This window comes from Otolemur garnettii, unplaced genomic scaffold, assembly GCF_000181295.1.
Source record: "Otolemur garnettii isolate 467f Iridium unplaced genomic scaffold, OtoGar3 scaffold00036, whole genome shotgun sequence".
Taxonomy (NCBI): domain Eukaryota; kingdom Metazoa; phylum Chordata; class Mammalia; order Primates; family Galagidae; genus Otolemur; species Otolemur garnettii.
The window spans coordinates 9,060,215-9,082,692 of NW_003852431.1; the positions used below are offsets into that span (position 1 = coordinate 9,060,215).

Genomic DNA, 22,478 nt, shown 5'->3' on the forward strand with positions numbered 1-22,478 from the left:
GTTCTGCATAACATAGTTTGAAAACTGTTGCTTTTTAGAATGTTGATAAAATGATATTTCTTTTCAAAGTGAGTGATTATTTATTATGTTGTGATTGTGAAAACTTAACACATTTGTAGTTCTGACATAAATTAAGTGAAATACATGGTTTGATATAACTGAGAGAAGAAAATATTTTCAAGTGATTGATTTGTGAATTTGGAAAGGTAACATTTGGTTTTATTATGTGTTAATCTCTTTATAGAATGTACTTTTAGGAAGGCTAATCCCACTTATTAAATATAGGTTATTGTATGTGACTTCTTAATAATCTTTGGATAGTTTTTTAAAGGTGTACAACTACTGATGTGATTGTTTTTGTTGTTCAAAGGTTGACGGACTGAATTCCCTTCACTCTGTAAAAGCTAGTGCTAACCGATTCACAAAAACCAGTCAGGGAAGAAGTTGGAACACTGGGAATGGATCCCCTGATGCAATCTGTTTTTCAGTCGACAAACCTGGAATAGTTGTGGTTGGTTTCTCTGTCTATGGAGGAGGTGGAATTCATGAATATGAATTAGAGGTGTTGGTTGATGATGTAAGTATCACTCTTAAAGGGTTCATCCTGCTGTGTGTGTTGTCTATTAGGACTTACCATTGTGATATAATGAGTCCACACCTTTAAATGTTTAGCAGGTCAGTCATAGGTGGGACATCAAAGAAGTTGAAAGAGAATGATTTGACCTGATTGTTTGAGCCATTTTTAATCTGTCCTACTTCATATTTTTTGTACTTTCAGAAAAGAAAATATTTTAGGTGGAATTGAAGACAAGAAAGTATTTAGCTGAGCCTCTGATTTCAAGTCTTGAGTAGTTTTTTCTTCTAAGCAGCATGAACAGTGTTCAGATGGACATTTTTACCTCTATCAGTGGTTAAGCAATCTTGTCAAAGAGGGCTAATGGGTGATTCTTAATAAAGACAGTATTTATTGATTGACTTAGCTGTATTTTTCTATATACTCTAAATTATTTAAAGTACCTGATTTTCACAGAAGTGTTTCACTGAAATGAGAAGAAAGGTAGCATGTAAATAATTTCCTATTAAATAGCAATCCATTTCTAGCTTGATTCCTTTGAGCAATTAAGTTGAATGAATTCTCTACTTAAGGTTCTGTATAGCTCTCTTATTATAAAGAAGTGGACATAGTTCAAGACATCAGATGAACAAAGCCCATTTATGTATAATTCCTCAGGAAATCAAATAAATTAATACAATACCATTTTTTAATATTGGGGAAAATACTAATGATTAATTTTATATGAAAGAAAATAACTTGCTTAAAAATAATTATACATCAGAATTGTTCATATAATAAAATTAAGAATTTGGTGGATTTTGTTTGGTTTTGTTAGAGTGAACACGCAGGCGATTCAACTCATTCCCACAGATGGACCTCTCTAGAGTTAGTCAAAGGAACATATACAACAGATGACTCACCCAGCGATATAGCTGAAATAAGACTTGACAAAGTGGTTCCTTTAAAGGTAATTTCAACCATAAGTCTCTGTTGTAAATAAGAGGTATTGTACAATTAAAAGTAGCAAAAAGTACTCAATGAGTTTTCTTTGTTAGATTTAGCTATTTTTGCTTTGAATATTTATGGAGTACCTGCTATGAACCTATGATACTATAGATATTGTATTCTATTCTGTTTTTGTATAATATCTCTTTAATGTCTGGAACAATATGAAGTATTGTTAGGTTTTGGTGTCAAACAGACCTAGCTTCAGATACCCGGTCTTCTGCTTGTTAACTTTAAGACACTGGCATATCATCATTTAACTACTTTGAGACTTACCTAGTTTGAGAAAATAATACCTACATTGTTGAGATTAAATTAAATAATGGAAATAAAGGATCTGCCTCAGCGCCTAGCAGAATAGAGACACTGCATAAACATTTGCCCCTGTCTTTTCTTCTGTGCCAAAACTCATTTAAAAAACAAGTCATCTTAACAGTTGATATTAACTACTAAACTCATTACTTTATATAATTTAACTTTATAACAATAAATATTTGATAAAATAGAGAAATTTTACCATGTTAAAGAAATTAGTAACATTAAAGTATTTCTAAATTCCATGGCAATAAATTTCATCATATAAAAAAATAAATAATAGGCTCAGTGCCTGTAGCTCAGTGGTTAAGGTGTAGGCCACATACACCGGAGCTGGCGTGTTCAAATATGGCCCGGGCCTGCTACATGACAGCAATAATTACAACAAAAAAATAGCCAGGCGTTGTGGCAGATGCCTGTAGTCCCAGCTACTTGGGAGACTGAGGCAAGAGAGTTGCTTAAGCCCAAGAGTTTAAGGTTGCTGTGAGCTGTGACACCATAGCACTCTATAAGGGTGACATAGTGAGACTCTGTCTCAAAATAAATTAATTAATTGATTAATTATTTCACCATAGAGCAGAATTTTGGATAAGGTAGGTTTATCAGAGACTTGATCAAAAACAGTTTAGATACTGAGAAAGCAAAAAGCCTTCATTGTTAAATTTATATAATGGATCATAAAGCATTAGTATCTATGCTATCAATAGCTCACATTTCAAAGTACAGTTTATCATATTCTAGAAAACTTTTTTCATATATTTTTTTCATGCCTATCTGCCTGTTTCATAAAATGAAAATATAATGGACTCACCATTATTTTAAATGTTAAATTGATCAGGGAAAGATATTAGCCTGTATATTTAAAATCTTTTATTATGACTAATATTTTAGTGGTGTAATTAAGAGCAGGCACCAGTCACACTGCCTATGTTAAAATCCTAGTTCTATCATTTATTATCTGTGTGACTTTGAGCAAGTTACTTAACCTCTCTGTTCCTCATTTGTTAAATAGAGATAATAATGATGCTTACTTCATGAAGTCATTTTAAGGATTAATTTAATTTAATTAAGTCTCATAAAGTACCTATATAAATATGTGTAGTAGGTATTCAGTAAATATTAATTATCATCATATTTGATTCATTAACCACTTATAGAAGTTCAATGAATTTGCCCAGTTCACTGCTGGAGTTCTTTTTGTATATCCTCTGTGCATGATTAATAAGTATAAATGTGTCTTACATCTTTATCATGAAGGAAAATGTTAAATATGCTGTGCGTTTGAGGAACTATGGAAGCCGGACAGCCAATGGAGATGGAGGAATGACCACAGTTCAGTGCCCTGATGGTGTGACGTTTACATTCAGCACATGCAGCTTGAGTAGTAATGGCACAAACCAAACCAGAGGACAGATTCCACAGATACTCTACTATAGGTAGGTGTATGTGTAGAGATGAGGGAAGTACTTTACAAGGGTAGAATATACATAATTTGCTACCAAGGTAAAGTTGGTAACTGGATAGTTATAATTACAGTGTACAGTGTATCTTCTTAACGCATAGTTGTATAAATTTATATAATGAAGTGTCATTTTAATATATAAATTTAATGTTTACAGTGGTAAATGTTTTATAATGTTTTCTGCCATTATTCTTTAATATTGAAATTTCTGTTTACCAGGCATATATGCCATTGCCATCACTTTATAATTTCTGATATGCAATTTCAAATTTAAATGGAATTTATTCATTTTTTTATAAAATACCTAAAAATAATGATCAGATTGACTCTACCCAGATAGTGGTGGTGCCCTAAACTTCCTATCCAGTCTGCAGAATATACTATAATAGAACTGCCATGGATGAGCACCTCCCTACATCGACCACCTCCTCAGGTTGACCTAATTTTCATAGACCAAAGGTTCACCACATGTACTTTAACAGTACAATAGGCCTAGTTCCTTATGTTGACCCCCTCTGTATACTGACCAGTTTGTTACGGTCCCTTGGGTGGTCACTTTGAGAGGTTCTAATGTATTTTGATGTCTGCAAATCTTGTACCAGTCCAGTCTAGACCCTGAAGCCCTAGAATGGTGTGTTTCTTATAATATTTTTAACAAAAACCATTCTTTATGTAAACATTGGAAAATAAACAACGATAACAACTCTTGAGTTAAAAAAAAAAAAAAAAACAACTTTCAAATACACGTTTCTCTCTGAGTCTGAATTTTTCTTCTAGGAAAATAGCTGGGATCTTAGGTAGTAATGAGTACTGTTTACATTTGCCTTCAGCCTCTCTTAGCATTAACTGAAGCTCCATATCACTTGAAGAGGCTGCTACTTTCTCTCTTTCCTTCATAAACAATCTAGGGACACTGCCAGCTAGTTAGTGTAAAATAATTTCCCCAGATTTTCTCCTTCCTTTTTCCAGTTGCAATGTAACACAAATCTTAGGCAGTAAATAGTGCTATGTGTAGTGAAATGTTGCTGCTGAGATATGAAAGCCGTTTGTAGTCTTTCTACCTCAATGAAGAAAAACTTTTTCTGTTACATAAACACTATAACAAACAGTATATTAATTATTCTCTTTCTCAAATAATAGACCAAAAGCTATATCATTCACAAAAGAAAGGTTATATATGGTAGAAAACTATCCAAACTTTGTATCTTAATCAAAATACACTGTTTTAAATATTTTAACATTTTCTACTTAGCTCTAAATTAAAAAATTAAATTAGCCCTGGTATGGTGGATTACACCTGTATTCCTAGTACTCTGGGAGGCTGAGGCAGGACAAGCACTTGAGGTAACGAGTTCTAGACAAGCCTGAGCAAGAGTGAGACCCCCATCTCTACATAAATTAGCCAGACATGGTAGCACATGCCGGTCGTCCGAGCTACTCGGATGCCTGAGACAGGAGGATCGCTTGAGCCCAGGAGTTTGAGGTTTCAATGAGCTATGAAGAAGCCACTGCACTCTAGCTAGGGCAACAGAGTGAGACCCTGTTCCCCCCCTCAAAAAACAGAAAATAGGAAAATGATTAAAATCGTTTAGCTTTAAGTACCATCCTACAAGGATAACTCCCGAGTTTTTATCTCTAGGCTTCATGTCCTCTAAGCCCTAGACTGAATATCTAGGGCCCTCTTTGATGTCTTCATTTGGATGGCACCAGTGGAAGTGATGGTAGTTAATGTGTACTGAGCACTTCCTGCATGCCAGCCAATGCCCCAAGTATTTAACCTGTGTTATCTCAGCTTGTCCTCACAGCAACCCCAGGAGGTAGGTGGCTATCTTCTCTCTTGCTGAAAGGTATGCCTCTAGTGAATTACAGTACTGGGGCATGTAGGCAGGAAATCAGACTCCACATGACAAACTCTTAGCCACTCTGCTGCATGTTCTTTTTATGTATGCTCTACGTAGTTGGCTAATAACACAGTAGGCTCAGCATGTCCAAACACCCTAGAGTCATTCTTGATTTCTCTGTTTCCCTCATACTTTATATCTCTTAGGAGTTTGTCAACAACTCCTGGCATCTGTACTTATAAAATGTCCTAAATCTGACACCTTTCCTATAACTTTCATAATTAATAGTCTAGTCTAAGCCACTGCTACTTCCACCTGCTAACTGTAGTAGCCTCTAAACTAGTTTCCTGCCTACCATTGCCCTCATACGGTCAGTTCTGCACAGCACAGCCAGAGTGGTCTCATTAAAAATGTGGATCATACCAAGTTCTCCCCTTGCTCAAACCTAGTAATGTCCCATTCCCATACCAATACAAAATATGAAGTCATTACTATGGCTTTCAGACCTCACCTGTCTAGACTCCTGCTTCTTCCCACACATCACCTTCACTTCTTCTCTTTTCATTCTAGACATTACTGTGGCTTTCAAACCTCACCTGTCTTGACTCCTGCTTCCCTTCCCACCCCATCACCTTTACTCTTTCTCCTTCCATTCCGGACATACTAGTCTTCATTCTGTTCTCTTGAATGGACCAATCTGTTCCCTTCCCCCTGACAGTTTTTCCCTCAGACCTTTGCATGGTGGTGGTGGTGGGTGTTTTAAACATAATTCAGGTCTTTGTTGAATACCAGTTTCTCAGAGAAATGACTTTATTTAAAATGATACCCTTTCTTTTATACCCTGTGCTGTTTTATTTTTCTTCAAAGCCCTATCACTCCCTGAAATTTATATATTATGTATTTATTTTTTTTAACTTTACATTAACTTTTGAAAACTATACATTAAATGAGAAGCTCTGATCTACACATAACTACTAGCATTTGATCATGTTTACCTACCCTTATAAAATAATTTCAAATCTACTCATCTTATAGGAGTGAATTTGATGGAGATTTACAATCCCAACTTCTGAGTAAAGCTAATGAAGAAGATAAAAACTGTAGCAGAGCTCTCTCTGTGGTAAGCACTGTCGTTCGAGCTGCTAAGGACCTCCTGCACAGAGCTCTTGCTGTGGATGGTAAGATTTTTCTTTTTCTTTCTCAATTGCCATATTTTAAATTCTTTATTCCCTAAGTTGTGCACAGAGTTATTTAAAGAGGTAACATCTTGTAAAATCCCAAATGTATAAGTGTTTTATTCATTATACATCTATACATATTATAGATGCTATAATTAATTTTGGACAAGTCATGCTCTCCATACTCTGATACAGAACTCTTTAGAATGTTCAAAAGCAATTATTTCATATTCCTAATTTCTTAGTTGACTTAGTAAGAAAAAAGTTCTATCTTGAATAAACTGTGTCTTTGCATTCATTACTCTTCTTTTAGTAGTCAAAAAGCTTTTCTTCTTTATGTTCTGCTTCCAGTAATGTCAGTGTACTGCCATTCACCCAAAGGTCTGGGCATCCTAAATGTCTTCTCAGATTCACTGTCTGAATTCAGTTCTTTGAGTTCTTCCAATGGAAACTCTCCACTTTGTCTTCTCTCTCTTCCTCTGCCATTGCCATAGTTCAGGCTGCTGTGCTACAGGTGTCTATCCCCCTTTGGATGGATGAATAATATCCTAATATCTCACTGTCACCTTTCCCCCATTTCTCTCCAGTTACCTTAGCGTCCTCTGTAAGGACAGCTGAGTTATCATTATAAAAATATTTATTATTTCCCCCATTTTCCTACTGTTATTTGTAACATTTATTCCTGAAGCTAGTTGCAACAAAGACCTGAATTATGTTTAAACATCTGAATCCCCTGGGAATCATGCTAAAAGTAAAGAATGTTTGTTCTATCACCATGGGTTTAAGCTAGGCTGAGAAACTGCACTTTTAAAATAAATACCTAGCCTATCTGCAATACCAGGTCAAGAAACCAGCACTGGGAGAATAATTTACCTATAATGTAAAAGACTCACAGTCTATACTCAGTTTTTCTTTCCAGTCTAATATTTGTGGTTAAAAGACTAAAGTACTCATGAGCAAAGTGCTTTCTTTAAAAAAATCAAAGGCAGTATCATTCGCAGACATTTTTGGAGTGCTTAATATGTATAGAAATTGTTCTAAGTTTTTTATACTGCGTATATATTAACTCATTTAATATGTACAATATCCAAATGAGAGAAATAATGTTACCATCCCATTTTACAGGTAAAGTTATTTGCCTGATGTCATAGATTAAAGCCATGTTATCCTAGATTCTAGTCCCTGGCTTTGTCGCTTCACTGATACTTATGCTTAATACACATACACACTAAGTATTTCGGGTAAGGTACTTAAATGCTGTGTACCTTAGCTTTCCGTTCAAAGAAATGGGGATAATAAAAGCATCTTATTGTGAGGTTTATTTGAGATAATGTGTAAATAAAGGCATTAGAAATATACCAGGTCCTTTTAAAGCACTCAGTTAATGTCAAGTATAATTTTTCTCAAGAGAACAGAATATAGATTTAGTACAGCATGTATACAGTACAATGAGATTACCTTCTAACTATAGTTTTAATGCCTTTTTTAGCTGATGACATTCCAGAACTGCTTAGTTCTTCTAGTCTGTTTTCCATGCTGCTTCCCCTTATCATAGCCTACATAGGACCAGTAGCTGCTGCTATTCCCAAGGTATGTAGCTTAATTCTATAACTTTGAGACTTTTAAAAAATATATTTCATTTTTATAGACGTTGTATCTTTTCTTTAAAAATACTGTAGTCTGTGGGGCACCTGGCTTATAGGTAAGAAGCAGAACATGTTAAATGGTAGAAGTTATTAGTTAAACCTTTGTTCTTGGGATTGTTTACTAGATTAATATACTTACTGGGTTTATATTTGAAGAATTTGGGGATTGGAAATATATTTTAGCAGCATAATATATAAAGAAAAATAAAGTTAATTGAGATTTGTATAATTTATGAGGTTGATGACAAATCTTCATCTTAAATAACAATAGCAATGGAAAAGGATAGGAGTGTTTTAAATATGAAATATTTGAGATGTAGAAGAAATTATAAACTTGATTCTTTGGCATAATTAATTATTGAGTAAAACCTAATTTACTTCAGATCACATAAAAGCAAAGGTTTAAAAATACTTAATAGATTATTTCCATAGAACATCAAAGACATCTAAGATAAATATTTTTTTATTTATAGAACAGGTTTGTTTCTCTTTGAACAAAAACTTAACTAGTAGAAACAATAGATAAAAATTGTTATTAATAAGGGTAACAAACAGTTAAGTAATTCATAATTTTAAAACTTCTTTCACGTTCATTATCTCATTTAATCATTTTGTAACATGTATATTAGGTGGCTGTAGAAGTCTTTGGCCTTGTCCAACAATTGCTTCCCTCCGTTGCCATTTTGAATCAGAAGTATGCACCTCCTGCATTCAATCCTAATCAGTCAACAGATAGCACCACAGGAAACCAGCCTGAACAAGGCCTCTCTGCTTGTACAACTTCTAATCACTATGCTGTCATAGAGAGCGAGCACCCATATAAACCTGCCTGTGTGATGCACTACAAGGTAGGTACCAGTTCTTAGTGTGAATTTAAGTTTAAAATTTGATTTGAGGTTCACTAATGATCTGTTAAGGAACGTTTTGCCTGTGTTTAAAAGTCTCACTTCTTTTATAATATTTAAGTATAGAGAATCAGTAAGTGGTTAGAAATGATCAGTTATACATAAGGGTTCAAGAGAGCAGTTTTCCTTAAAAGAGTATAATGTATCATAGAATTGTGAGAGTTGTTTGAAACTCCTTTTACAAGTGTAACACAATACACAATGCTAAATTTCATGCTGTATTTTGTAATAGTAGTAGATATGAGCATAAACATTTTTAAATCATTTTTTTTCAACTGGTTTAATTTGCGTAGTAGCCTGAACTCTGAAAACTTACATACCCAACATATAATGTGAATATAATGTAAAAAAAGATTACATAAAAAATTTATATATTTAATGTTGTCATAGAGCATAAAATCTTTATTCTTTCTTAATTATGAAAATTAAGGAAAAAAGTTATTTACTTCATAATTTAAATAATAGTTTATACTTAGTATGCTTATAAAATATTCAACTTTTTATTATAACAAATATTAAAATTATAAGAGTAAATAAGGTAGTATAGTATACCCCATTTATCCATTATACCACATTCAGTAGTTTTTAACTTAGTCAAACTTTTTTACTTATTCCACATCTACTTTCTCCCCCTCCTATATTACTTTAAAACAAATTCATGATAACTCCTTCTGTGTATCTAGAAAATATAAGTACCTTTAAAAATAACCATAATATCATCACACTGAAAAAAAAACAAATAATGACTCGGCACCTTTGGCTCAACTGGGTAAGGCGCCAGCCACATACACCTAGGGTGGCGGGTTCGAATCCAGCCTGGGCCCACCAAAACGACAATGACAGCTGCAACGAAAAAACAGCTGGGCGTTGTGGTGGGCACCTGTGGTCCCAGCTACTTGGGAGGCAGAGGCAGGAGACTTGCTTGAGCCCAGGAGTTGGAGGTTGCTGTGAGCTGTGATAGCAGGGGGATAGCTTGAGGCTCTGTCTCAAAAAAAAACAAACAAACAAATAATATCTTGTCTTCAGATATAAATTTCTTAATTGTTTGAATCCAAATGACATCGATATGTTACAATTTATTATGTTTCTTAAGTGTCCTTTTATCTCAAATTCCTTTAAAACTGTAGGTCCCCCTCTTTCTCTCTCTTTTTTTGTTGTCTTGAACTCTGTTTGCTGAAGAAAGTGGATTATAGGTTTTTGTTGTAGGGGGCCCTATTCAACTTATCTGCTGCATCCTTTAGCCATATCTTTTGTAAACCCCTAGGGTCATTCCTAGCTTGATTGCTCTCTGGTATGTTAAGATGTTCCAGGCCCATCTTACATGTTTCCTGCCTCAGACTTGGAACCAGCTATTTTTTCAAAGTGCCCTGATGTAATATATTGATACACACACTGTTTCTCTATATGTATATACATATATCTGTATATGTATGTATATTTAAAAAATAGAAAATACAGTTCATGTCATTAGAGCTCAGGAATAAATAAACTGACTAAAGTATGGTTTTACCAATTTAAAAAAAAAAAAAATCATTATATAATCCGAAGTCAAATCTGGCTTTTATCTGTCTTTCTCACTCTGAGCCCTCCTTCTCTGTCATAAGGTAACACTGTATTTATTTATTCACTTATTTATTGTTAATAGCAACAAGGTCTTGCTCTGTTGTCCATGCTAGAATACAGGGGAATGATCATCACTTACTGAAGGCTCCAGCTCCTGGGCTCAGCCTCCCCAATAGCTGGGACAGTAGGAGTGTAAATTTTTTAATTTTTTGTATGGACCATGTTGTCAATCTAGTCTTAAAGTTTTGGCCTCAACTGATTCTCCTGCCTCACCTTCCCAGACTGCTGGGATTATAGGTGTGAGCCATTGCATCTGATTATGTAACATTTTGTTTTGATGTCTTAGTTTATCCTTCTGTTGTATCACTTAGTAAAAACATATACACATATAACATGTACAGGTGCAGAGGGGTGTGCATGTATATAAATTCGTTTTCTCTTGCCTGTTGACCTTAGGTGACATTCCCAGAATGTGTCAGGTGGATGACAATCGAATTTGACCCTCAGTGTGGCACTGCCCAGTCAGAAGATGTCCTCCGTTTGTTGATTCCTGTCAGAACTATTCAGAATTCAGGATATGGACCAAAATTGACATCTGTTCATGAAAATCTTAATTCATGGATAGAATTAAAAAAATTTTCAGGATCCTCTGGATGGCCTACTATGGTTTTAGTGTTGCCTGGTGAGTTTTTTCTCTTCTATTTTTTTATGGTAAAATGTGTGCATTTATGTATATTTAATAAGAATGCATTGTTTGAAATGTTTATTTAATTTTTGGAGGAATTTATTAACAACATACTACATATCTGGATCACAGTTACAATAGGATAAAAAGGGATAGAAAAGATGCCCTGGGCAGGGATCATAGCATGACCCATGTTGTTGGTGGGACCGTTTTGAAGATTTTTGTGAAAAAAGATTAGCTTGACCATAGCACAGTGTTAATATGGAGGAGTGGCTGTTTGTGTATTTGGGACAATACCAAAGAAATAGTGGTTTAGATCTTTTATTTTCCCAGTCAGTAATAAATTTTCAGAACTTAAGGACTCAAGTACTTTCTTTATAGCGAATTCATGAACCACTTTCTGAGTTATGTTAAAGCTCTTATTTCATTTGTCTTGCTTGAGAGAGCATGTGTTTGTGTGACAGAGAAAGAAAGTGTGCACATCAGCATACTTGTTTTTGCTGATACTTGTGTTTTTCTTTGACAAAATAGTTTTGAAGTATTGTGTTTCCCCGAAAATACCTAGCCAAAAAATAAGCCCTAGCAGGATTTCTATGCATTTGTTAAATATAAGCCCTACCCCGATAATAAGACCTAGTATATCTGCATAGCCATGCCATGCATTTCAGTATGGCGCAGTAAGGAAGACTGGAATACCTTTTATCTGCCACAGCTCCTTTCTCTGAGACATTTGCACTTGTGTGGGTGTGCTGTGGTAATCACTGTCGCAGGCATCCTATTGTGCACGTGCAAACGGCTAGGAGGAAGGAGTTCACGCATCACTAGCACTAGCCCCACCAACAAGGTCAGCTCCTCCGTCAGGTTCCAGAAGAAGATGACTTAACTGTATTTGAATAAATGTAGATTGTTGTATTATACTTAATAAAAATAAGACATCCCCTGAAAATAAGCCCTAGTGTGTCTTGAGAAAAAAATAAATGTAAGACAGTGTCTTATTTTCAGGGAAACACCAGTAAGTTTTTAATACTGTGTGTGGTCTGCTGTATTTTTAATCAATTAACATAACTACTCTTTGTGATCGTTCAAACTAATAGCCAGTTTGAAGTCAGTAACTTCTTTGTACTCTGAATTACCTTTGTTCACTTCCTTCCTTTGTGGTGAAATCGGGGATAAAAACCAAAATGCCTAGGTGAAGGATTGCCCACTTTGAAACAGAAAAGGCTAACTTAGGTCACCTCAGTAATCAGCAGAATTGAAAAATGATTGTCCATGTAACTTTAAAATAGAAAGTCTTATTAAGGAGGAGAATTTGACCATAAAGAAAAATAAAAATTCTCTTGGGATGGTCTTATTTCTAGTGTTGTTTTTAGCAGTTTGCTCAAATAGATAATAAGAATCCACACGCACACACACACCCAGAATCCCTATTTAGTTTATTTAGTATCTGGTTTGTATTGCTTCCAATCTTGAGATAGAGAGAAGAGAGGGAAATTTTAATAAAGTGTTTTTAGATTTGGGACTCAGTATTGACGTTTTTCTTAGGAAACGAAGCCCTTTTTTCACTGGAGACTGCATCAGATTATGTGAAAGATGACAAAGCTTCTTTCTATGGTTTCAAGTGTTTTGCAATTGGATATGAATTTAGCCCTGGGCCTGATGAGGTAAAAATGAATTATCTTTTCCTTCTGTTAAGGATTATGTTTCTAAGGATTGCTAATAAAATTGTATTGTTACCTATATGCAAAATCTCTGAAGTTTGCTTGTATTTTAAGATAGAAGTATATAATTTAAAATACTTTATAGTTTAATTATATGTAGTGGTCTGCTTTTGCTACTTTTAATACATGAAGGAAATGGAGTTTGTGCAACATGACCCAGCCTTTGAAGTATAATTATGCCTGCCCAGGTGGCTGTACCTTTCTGGATAAATAATAGAACTAATTTCATAAGGGACTAACTTACTGTCATCTTAGCCTAAATGTTCTAAATCATGCAGTAAAACAAAACCAAGGTCAAAGTTGATCATGTTCCTTCAAATTAATGAATGAAAAATTATTTAGATAATGAACCTGTAAACCCAAACTTTATAACTACCATGAGACATAATACTTAACTTTTCCACTCTCAATCTAACCATTAGCTAACACACACACTTCCTTCTCATTTCAAAAGTAATGGTTGAATTCAAACCACATTTTATTGACAGTCTGTGTTAACTGTGCAACATTTTTAAAGCAGAAAATGTTATGCAATTCTACAGGGAGTGATTCAGTTGGAAAAAGAACTAGCCAACCTTGGTGGGGTTTGTGCCGCAGCTTTGATGAAAAAGGATTTAGCGCTTCCTATTGGTAAGTGTGGTCAAGTACTAGGTATTGATGCATATTTGTTTAATCTTAAGAACAGAATATGTTTACTATAAAATATCTGAAAATAGAGGTACAAAATAATCACATATACTCTTGAGTAATAATTGCTTATTATGCTGGTAGCTTGGGTTTGGTTAAATGGAAACTGAAGTATATCCTCTAGTCTTCATTTATTCATACATTCATATATATATCCTCCTACTGCATGTACATGCTATGTGCCAGGCATTTGAGTTAACCACTGGATATATGGTATTAAATCAAATCCTAGTATAAATATCAGGTACACAGGTATATCAGGTATAAATATCAGGTATATATCCTAGTATAAATATCAGGTACACAATTGGATATTGATTGTCTGGAGCTCAGGGGACAAGTCTTTAGAAATGTCACTTAAACATAGTTGTTATTTAAAGACATGGACCATATGAAAGGAAAGCTAGAGAGCATAGATGAGAAAGAGAAGATAGCCCACGATAAAAGCAGGGACTTGCCAGCATTTCAAAGATGAGCAGAATAGGAAGAGACAGTTGCCAGTGAGACTGAAGGAACATCCGGTGAAGCAGAGGAAAACTGGAGAGTGCATGGTCATGGGATTTTTACGTGCTACTAAGAAATCAGTGAAAGTCTCTCAGTGGATTTGAAACACGTTGGCTATCTATATAAGCAATAAGAAATGTATTAGTAAAATGAGAGAAATGTGAGACTTTTCGGAATGGATTGAGAGAGAATAGAAAGTAAGAAGGGAGTCAATTTGAATGTAGGTCACTCTTTAGAAAGTTTCCATGTGGAACAAAACAGAGAAGGGAGGCAGAGGCAGAAATGGGGCCTTTTTTTAATGGAGTAAATTTGTATGATATGTAGATGAACTTATAATTGAGGGTAAAGATGAAAATAAAAGTGCTTACTAATTTTATAATATTTACACATGATTTAATATATTATTTTCACATTATTTGGGACTAAAAGATATATTATTATATTTCCCTAACTCTAACCCCATCTGTTTCTTCTAAGACTGCCATTCCTACTCTATCCTTTCTTCTCTTCTCTTTTCTCTACATTTTCCTTCTTTCTCTGTTCCCTTTTCTCTTCCTGGTCCCTTTCATTCTTCTCAACTCCTTTTCCCCTACGTAATATTGGTATGTATTATATGTGGGAAAAAGAGATCTTGTGTTCTTTTTATCTCAGGAAAATTAGTAGCAACCTCTTTGGAGGAAATTTGTCAATAGCTGTTAAAATTATACATGTATATGCTTTTTGACATAGCAGTTCTTTATGTGAACTTGAACAAATGCTCAACAAAATGTTGAAGGATAGATTAACACAGCAGTGCTTTTGATTGTAAACCCTAGAAGCAACCACAGTATCTGTTAATTGAAAAATGGTGAAAATAAGTAATGGCACATCTGTCTATTTAGTGGCAATCTGTAAACTTATCCAAATTATAGGACATGAGACAAACAAGTTGCGTACCTTATCTCATGTGTGTACAGATATAACGTATGTATGTGTTCATATGTGTGAACATTTACACACACATGTGCATTTATGACTTAAACACAAAGTTCCTAGGACAGTACATAAGAGACCATCGACACAGTTAACACTGGGTGTCTTTGTGAGGGATGTGGCACTGGTTACAGAGGTAGACATTTTTTTGTTTTCCACTTCTGTATCATTTGAATATTTCCCCTGGAAGAAATATTGCTTTGTTAGTAACATTTTATAATTAAATTATGAAAGACAAGTCAGTAAATAAAGTATTTTGTATTAGTAAAGAAGAAAAGAACTAAAGGATATAGTCACTTATTATTTTTTTTGTATGCAACTTATTGTTTACCAATGGTCTATCTTTTCTATAAGGCAACCAAAATATAAGGTTTAGATTTGGAATAATATTTCTTCTCTTTTTTTGGCCTAAAAAGTAAATACACTAAATTTAGAAAGTACACATTTATACATATAAATACAATATTTATCTTTGGCAAATCACCCAGTGGGTGCTTCTTGAGTATTACCTTGAGTATTATAGCTTATAGTCGCACTGAAAATAATTGATGTATTAAAATGTGTATCACTGGGGTTTTTCTAGAATGATAAATCTTCTCAATATGGAATAGCAGAATTGTAAAAAAAGATGTAATGTGAAAGACTACAAAGTTAAACTAGATATTGACATATTTTAGTAAAATATATTATTTGCACAACAGGTAATGAATTAGAGGAAGATCTTGAAATTCTTGAAGAGGCTGCATTGCAGGTATTGTCCCAACCATTGTAAAAATAACCTTTGTACATTAATAAAAAAGCAGTGTTTTCACTCAGATCAGCATTATTTTTCTTGAACATAGGGTTTGTTCATTAAGTACTTTGTTCTCTCATTGCCAGTTACAGAGCAATGCATTATTGCTTCCCTTAGTGGGAGGAGACCACGTGAGCCCTTGTTGTGCTGTGCGGTGGATATTGACTCTGGAGTTAGATAAAAGTCCTGTGGACGAAAGAAAAGCAAACCGAGTGCCAAGGGTGCAGGGGAATGCTTTGCAGAGCTGTGGACATTTAAATTGCTTTTGAAAGAAGTTTTATTTTACCAGCAAGAAAACAGAGAAGAATATTTCAAAAAGGAAACTAGAGGTGTTGTATTATAGGTTTTGATAGGAGGTGGCAAAAGGTGAAGTAGGTACAGTTGTGAGTTTAGACTGTGATAGACCTATATGTCATTCTAAGTGGTTAGAATCAGTTTCCCGTAGGCATTTGGGAACCATCAGTTTGTTGTTTTTATTATTGATTGCCTTACCTTTTTGTTTAGACATTAATTAACTAGCACATTTGGCACTGGAGTGGAAATACATGAGTATTATATTTCAGTGAAGTGCTCTCTATCAGTCCAGTATTTTATTACTCAAAATTGCTAGACTGTTTTTTCTTTAAAGTCTTAATTTACCTAGCTAGAAATCTCTAATAGGATGGAAATATCATAGTGTATTTTTCAAACTATAGTACCTAAACAGTTCATTGAACACCAGTGCATACTGTATGAAATCTGCATGAAATCTATTATTTCTAAAAAGTAGCTCCCACATACATATAAGTGAGAATATACGAGATTTATCCTTATGTGCTTAGCTTATTTCATTTGCCTTAATATTCTCTGATTTCATCCATGTTCCTGAAATGACAGGATTTCGTTGTTTTTTGTAGCTATATAATACTCCACTTATTTTTTATTCATTCATCTGATGGTCACTTCAGTTGATTCCACATCTTGGCTATTATGAATAGTACTGCAGTAAATATGGGAATGCAGATATCTTTTTGATAAACTTGAATTCCTCTTACAGCAATGGGATTGTTGGGTCATAATGGTAGTTCTATTTTCAGTTTTTTGAGGAACCTCCATAAGTGATTGTACTAATTTACATTCCCACCAACAGTATATGGGAGTTTCCCTTTCTCCACATCCTCACCAGTATGCATTAATGCCTGTCTTTTGAATAAAAGACATTTTAAGTGGTGTGAGATGTTATCTCATGGTGACTAATGAAGCTGAACATCATTTCATATAACTAATGGCCATTTGTATGGCTTCTTTGGGGAAATGTCTATTCAGATCCTTTGCCCATTTTTTAATTGATTATTTGAATTTTTCCTATGGAGTTGTTGTAGCACCTTATATATTGTAGTTATTAATCCTTTAGTCAGACAGGTAGTTTGCAAATATTTTCTTCCATGGGTTATGTCTAGCCTTTGTTGATTGTTCCCTTTGCTGTGAAGAAGCTTCTTAGCTTGATGTGATCCCATTTGTCTAATTTTATTTTGATTGCCTGTGCTTTGAGGGTATTAGTTAAGAAATTCTTGGCCAGACCAATGTCCTGAAGCATGTCCCAAATGTTTTCTTTTAGATGTAAGTCTTTAATCTATTTTGATTTAATTTTTTATGTCACAAGAGATAAGAGGTCCAGTTTTATTCTTCTGCATGTAGATATTCAGTTTTCTCAGCACCGTTTATTGAAGAAACTACTCTTTCTCCACTGTATGTTCTTAGCACCTTTTTCATAGATAAGTTAACTATAGATTTGTGATTTGTTTCTGGGTTCTCTATTCTCCATTTTCTATGTCTGTTTTTATGACAATACCATGTTGATTCGCTCACTACAGCTCTGTGGTATAATCTGAAGTCAGATAATGTGATTGTACCAGTATTGTTCTTTTTGCTCAGAATGGCTTTGGCTTATCTGAGTCTTTTATGGTACCTTATAAATTTTAGAATTCTTTTTTCTTTTTTCCATGAAGAATGTCATTGATATTTAATGGAGATTACATTGACTCTATAGATTGCTTTGGGAAGTATAGACATTTCCATTCCATGGGCTTGGAATATCTTTCCATTATTTTGTGTTCTCTTCAACTTTTCATCAGTGTTTTATAGTTTTTCTTATAGAGATCTTTCACTTTCTTTGGTCAAGTTTATTCTTAGGTATTTTATTTCATCTGTAGCTATTGTAAATGGGATTACTTTCTTGTGTGTTTTTTCCCCCAGATTGTTTACTATTTTGACATATAGAAATACAACTAATTTTTGTTGATTTTTGTATTCCCAAAATTTACCCGATTTACCGTTTCAAATAGTTTTGTTTTTTGGGTTTTTTTGGTGGAATCTTTAGGTTTCTGTAGATATAAGTAATATCATGTTCAAACAAGGATAATTGACTTCTTCCTTTCCAATTTAAATGCCCTTTATTTCTTTTTCTCGTCTGGGTGCTCTAGCTAGAACTTTCAATACTGTGTTGATAACAGTAATGAAAGTGGGAGTGCTTGTCTTATTCCAGATCTTAGGAGGAAAAGCTTCCAGCTTTTCCCCATTTGGTATGATACCAGCTGTGGGTCTGTCATACTACATAGATGTCTTTTATTGTGTTGAGGTAAAATCCTTGTATACCCAGGATTTTAAGAGTTTCTGCCATGAAAGATTGTTGAATGTTATTGAATGCAATTAAATGAGTATATGGTTTTTTTCCTTCTTTCTGTTGATTTGATATAGCACAGTAATTTGTGTATGTTGAACCATCCTTGCATCCCTAGATGAATCCTACTTGATCATGATGAATAATCTTTTTAGTGTGTTGTTGAATTTGGTTTGGTAATATTTTGTATTGAGGATTTTTGCATCTATGTTCTTTAGAGATAATTGGTCTGTCATTTTATTTTTCTGTCTTTCATTTTGGTGTCAGGGTGATACAGGCCTTGTACAATGAGTTTGGGAGTATCCCTTAATTTTTGGAATAGTTTAAGTAAAATTGGTATTAGTTCTTCTTTGAATGCTTGGTAGAACTAAGCCATCAGGTCCTGGGATTTTTTTTTTTGGTAGGAGACTTTTTATTATTGCTTCTGTCTTATTACTTGTCATTGGTTTATTCAGGTTTTGGATTTCTTCTTGGTTCAGTCTTGATGGGTAGTATGTGTCCAAGAATTTATCCATTGTTCTGGGTTTTCTAATTTATTGCCATATAGTTCCTTATAGTAGTCTCTAATGAGCCTTAGGTTTTCTGCAGTATTAGTTGTAATGTCTCCTTTTTTAATCTTTTATTTTATTTATTTAGATCTGGCTAAAAGTATGTCAATTTTATCTGTCTTCTCAAAAGGCCAACTTATTACTGATTTCATTGATTTTTTTTATTCATTTTTATTTCTTTTCTGATCATTCGTATTTCTTTTCTCCTAATTTTGGGTGTGGATAGTTCTTGTTTTTCTAGTTCTTTGAGATACATTGTTTGCTTAGGTTGTTTATTTAAAGCTTTTCTACTTTTTTTTTTTTTTTATGTAGGCAGATAAATCACTTATTTTTGATGGAGGAAAGAACTTGGGAGTATTATCCCATATTTTTCTCTCCTAGAAATGTTCTACTACATATGCTACAAGAAGGAATGCTGGAAAAAATGTATATTCTGAGGTTTTATGTTCTAAAATATATAAATACTGTTCTTTACTTAACAGGTGTGCAAAACCCATTCTGGTATTCTTGGAAAGGGCTTAGCTCTTTCTCATTCACCAACTATACTAGAGGCCCTTGAAGGAAATTTACCACTCCAAATCCAAAGCAATGAACAGTCCTTTCTGGATGATTTTATTGCTTGTGTTCCAGGATCGAGTGGTGGAAGGCTTGCAAGGTAATGTGCTTGATGTGGTGTAGTTACTTTCTATTAGGGCTTTCTTTGATGCCTAAAAAATCTTGTTTATGTGTTTTTAACTAGCCAAAGTATAAAATGCTAGTATTCCAAAATATTTGGAAACTTATGAAAGTGATTAATTGATTATTTTGTTTCTATTTGCTTTTTTTTTAAGATTAAAAGAAAAACATGCTGGTATATTTGATTACACTGTTTGAAAGTTAAAAATCTTACTTCTTTCTGATTTTAATTTTAAAATCATTTTTAATTTTTAGTTTTTCCAGACCATAATAGCAATTGAGGAGAAATAACAAATCTTTTGAGTCAGCTCACTGCTGTCTTCATTGACATCTCTATGTAATAATGCATGACAGAATTACATACTTCTTATCTCACAGTCTCATAGGACAATTTAAATGTAGTTCATGTAGTAAATTCAGGAATGGATATCACAAACTATAGAAAATTAGCAAATTTTACATGGAAAGGGAGATAGCTGATAAATTGTGTGAAGACTAGATGGACAATACACCTTTATCTCAGCTGCTCTCAGGAGGGCAGAAGGCCATTTCTCTCCCTGTTTTTACAGAGAAGCTGCCCTTTCCCAGGCTCTTAGGCTAGCAAATTAAGGCAGACGTCCCTCAGTAAGAATGAGTACTTCAACATATAGTCAACCTAAATTTGGTTTCTTTTAAGCTAGTCAGTTAAAATTTCTAAAAGTTATTATTTTTTTTTATTGCTGGGGGTTCATTGGGGGCATAAAGAATCAGGTTACATTGATTGCATTTGTTAGGTAAGGTTCTTCTTCCTTAAAGTTTTTTTTATATTGGACATAAATACCAGAAATCTTATGTGCTTTGGCATGTTTCTTTCTTTCTTTCTTTCTTTTTTTTTTTTTTTGAGACAGACCCTTAAGCTGTCACTCTGGATCGAGTGCTGTGGCATCACAGCTCATAGCAACCTTAAACTCCTGGGCTTAAGTGATTCTCTTGCCTCAGCCTCCCAAATATCTGGGACTACAGGCCGCCACAATGCCCAGCTATTTTTTTGGTTGTAGTTTTCACTGTTGTTTGGCAGGTCTGGGCTGGATTCGAACCTGCCAGCTCTGGTGTATGTGGCTGGCACCTTAGCTGCTTGAGCTATAGGCACTGAGCCTAGCGTGTTTCTTAATGAATTCATCATTAAGTTTCCAAGGGAGACAGTGTGATTATCATTCAATCAGAAATAAAGATAGTGTTTTAGTATTTCATTTGATACAAGTTTTGTTCTTTTGACTTAATTTCAAGTTAATCATTGAAGATACTAATAAATATCTGGGTTTTTGTTGGTTCATCTGGGGTTTTTTTGCATTACTGTTAGGTGGCTTCAGCCAGATTCCTATGCTGATCCTCAGAAAACATCTTTGATCCTGAATAAAGATGATATTCGTTGTGGTTGGCCTACTACCATAACTGTTCAAACAAAAGACCAGTATGGGGATGTAGTGCATGTTCCCAATATGAAGGTAATTATAAGTGAATTAATTTAACTAACATCTGTACATTGACTATTGTAACTGATAAAATTTTAGAAATGACAAGTGCTTAGAGCTGGTTTGCTCTACCCTCGTTAGCTATATATAATGGAAGACACTGAAAAATTGTTTAAATAGCCTCAAATTAGGTTATTTATCTCTTCTTTGTTTTTTTACATATTGCTAGATGCTGTGTTGATTCAAAGGAAAAATAAGAAAGTGTCCGTTTAAAGAGTGTCAGCCATCTAGAGGGAAGGCCCTGAAAACATAGTAATTGAATAAATACGTAAAAGAATACATTGTAATTTTGTATATATGTATATGTTAAAAGGTTCAAATACATTCTGCATTTGGCATTTTAAAAATAACAAATACTTATAAAATAAATTATAAGTATATGAATTTGGATTATAAAAGAATGAGGATTGGAAATAATTATATATTGATGAATATAGAATTCTTTGGACACCTCTTACCTGAGACAATTTAGAGCATATTCTAAGACATATAATTAAGTCCTTTGTGATATAATCTATTAATGTATATATCTGAATCTCAAATAAATTTTTATATTTCTGAAAAAAAATTGATATTGAGTATAATTTGTATAGGAAGTCCCCAGCCTTTTTCTTCAGAGTTATATTACAAAGTGATTTGGTCATTTAAAGCTAGATTAATTAAGCTACAAAATTCCTTTTGCTCATAGAATAGCTAATTTTACCTCAATATTTTACCTTTCAGTAAAACTGTTCAACTACTTTTTGCATACTTTCATTTATAACATAAAGAAGCACAGTGCCAATGTGGTAACTACCTGACTCAGTAAAAAATAAAACCGCATTGATTCCATGACTTAAGACCAGTAAAAAAATTATATAGAAAAGCATTTGACCCTATTACTAAATAAAAATCAGTCTTTGACAGTGTCTTTCAAATTTTTGGAGATATGGTCCACAGTAAAAATTTACATCATGACCCAAATATGCAAATACTGTATATGATGGAATAGTATATACTCTTAAGTTCATGTCAAATACTTTATACACACACACACACAGGAACACACCTAATATGCCATAGTCTAAATTCTGATCACAGTACAGTACACATTAAGAGGAGGACTTTTGTATTATGTACTCACCAATAAATTTCTCACTTGAGTGTGTGTGGTAAATTGTTAAATCCAGTCTATAAATCCATGAGATTAAGTTCCTTCTGCCTGTGCTAACATTGTAATACCATTTTCCATGTTAGCATAACATTAATTTCTTTT

The 22,478-nt window shown here is 33.9% G+C and overlaps 1 protein-coding gene across 10 annotated transcripts in view; it reads left to right on the forward strand.

The window, feature by feature from the left end:
- The window catches only part of MYCBP2 (MYC binding protein 2, E3 ubiquitin protein ligase), a 273,377-nt gene that overhangs the window by 138,308 nt on the left and 112,591 nt on the right, over window positions 1-22,478 (forward strand). For all 10 annotated transcript variants that reach the window (XM_023513171.1, XM_023513166.1, XM_023513164.1 and 7 more), the window contains 12 exons: window positions 371-577; window positions 1,392-1,523; window positions 3,134-3,312; window positions 6,215-6,357; window positions 7,847-7,947; window positions 8,633-8,851; window positions 10,928-11,153; window positions 12,699-12,817; window positions 13,417-13,504; window positions 15,739-15,788; window positions 19,520-19,692; window positions 21,052-21,196. In XM_023513171.1, the coding sequence (XP_023368939.1) occupies window positions 371-577; window positions 1,392-1,523; window positions 3,134-3,312; window positions 6,215-6,357; window positions 7,847-7,947; window positions 8,633-8,851; window positions 10,928-11,153; window positions 12,699-12,817; window positions 13,417-13,504; window positions 15,739-15,788; window positions 19,520-19,692; window positions 21,052-21,196 (1,782 nt within the window). The remainder of the gene's footprint in view (window positions 1-370; window positions 578-1,391; window positions 1,524-3,133; window positions 3,313-6,214; window positions 6,358-7,846; window positions 7,948-8,632; window positions 8,852-10,927; window positions 11,154-12,698; window positions 12,818-13,416; window positions 13,505-15,738; window positions 15,789-19,519; window positions 19,693-21,051; window positions 21,197-22,478) is intronic.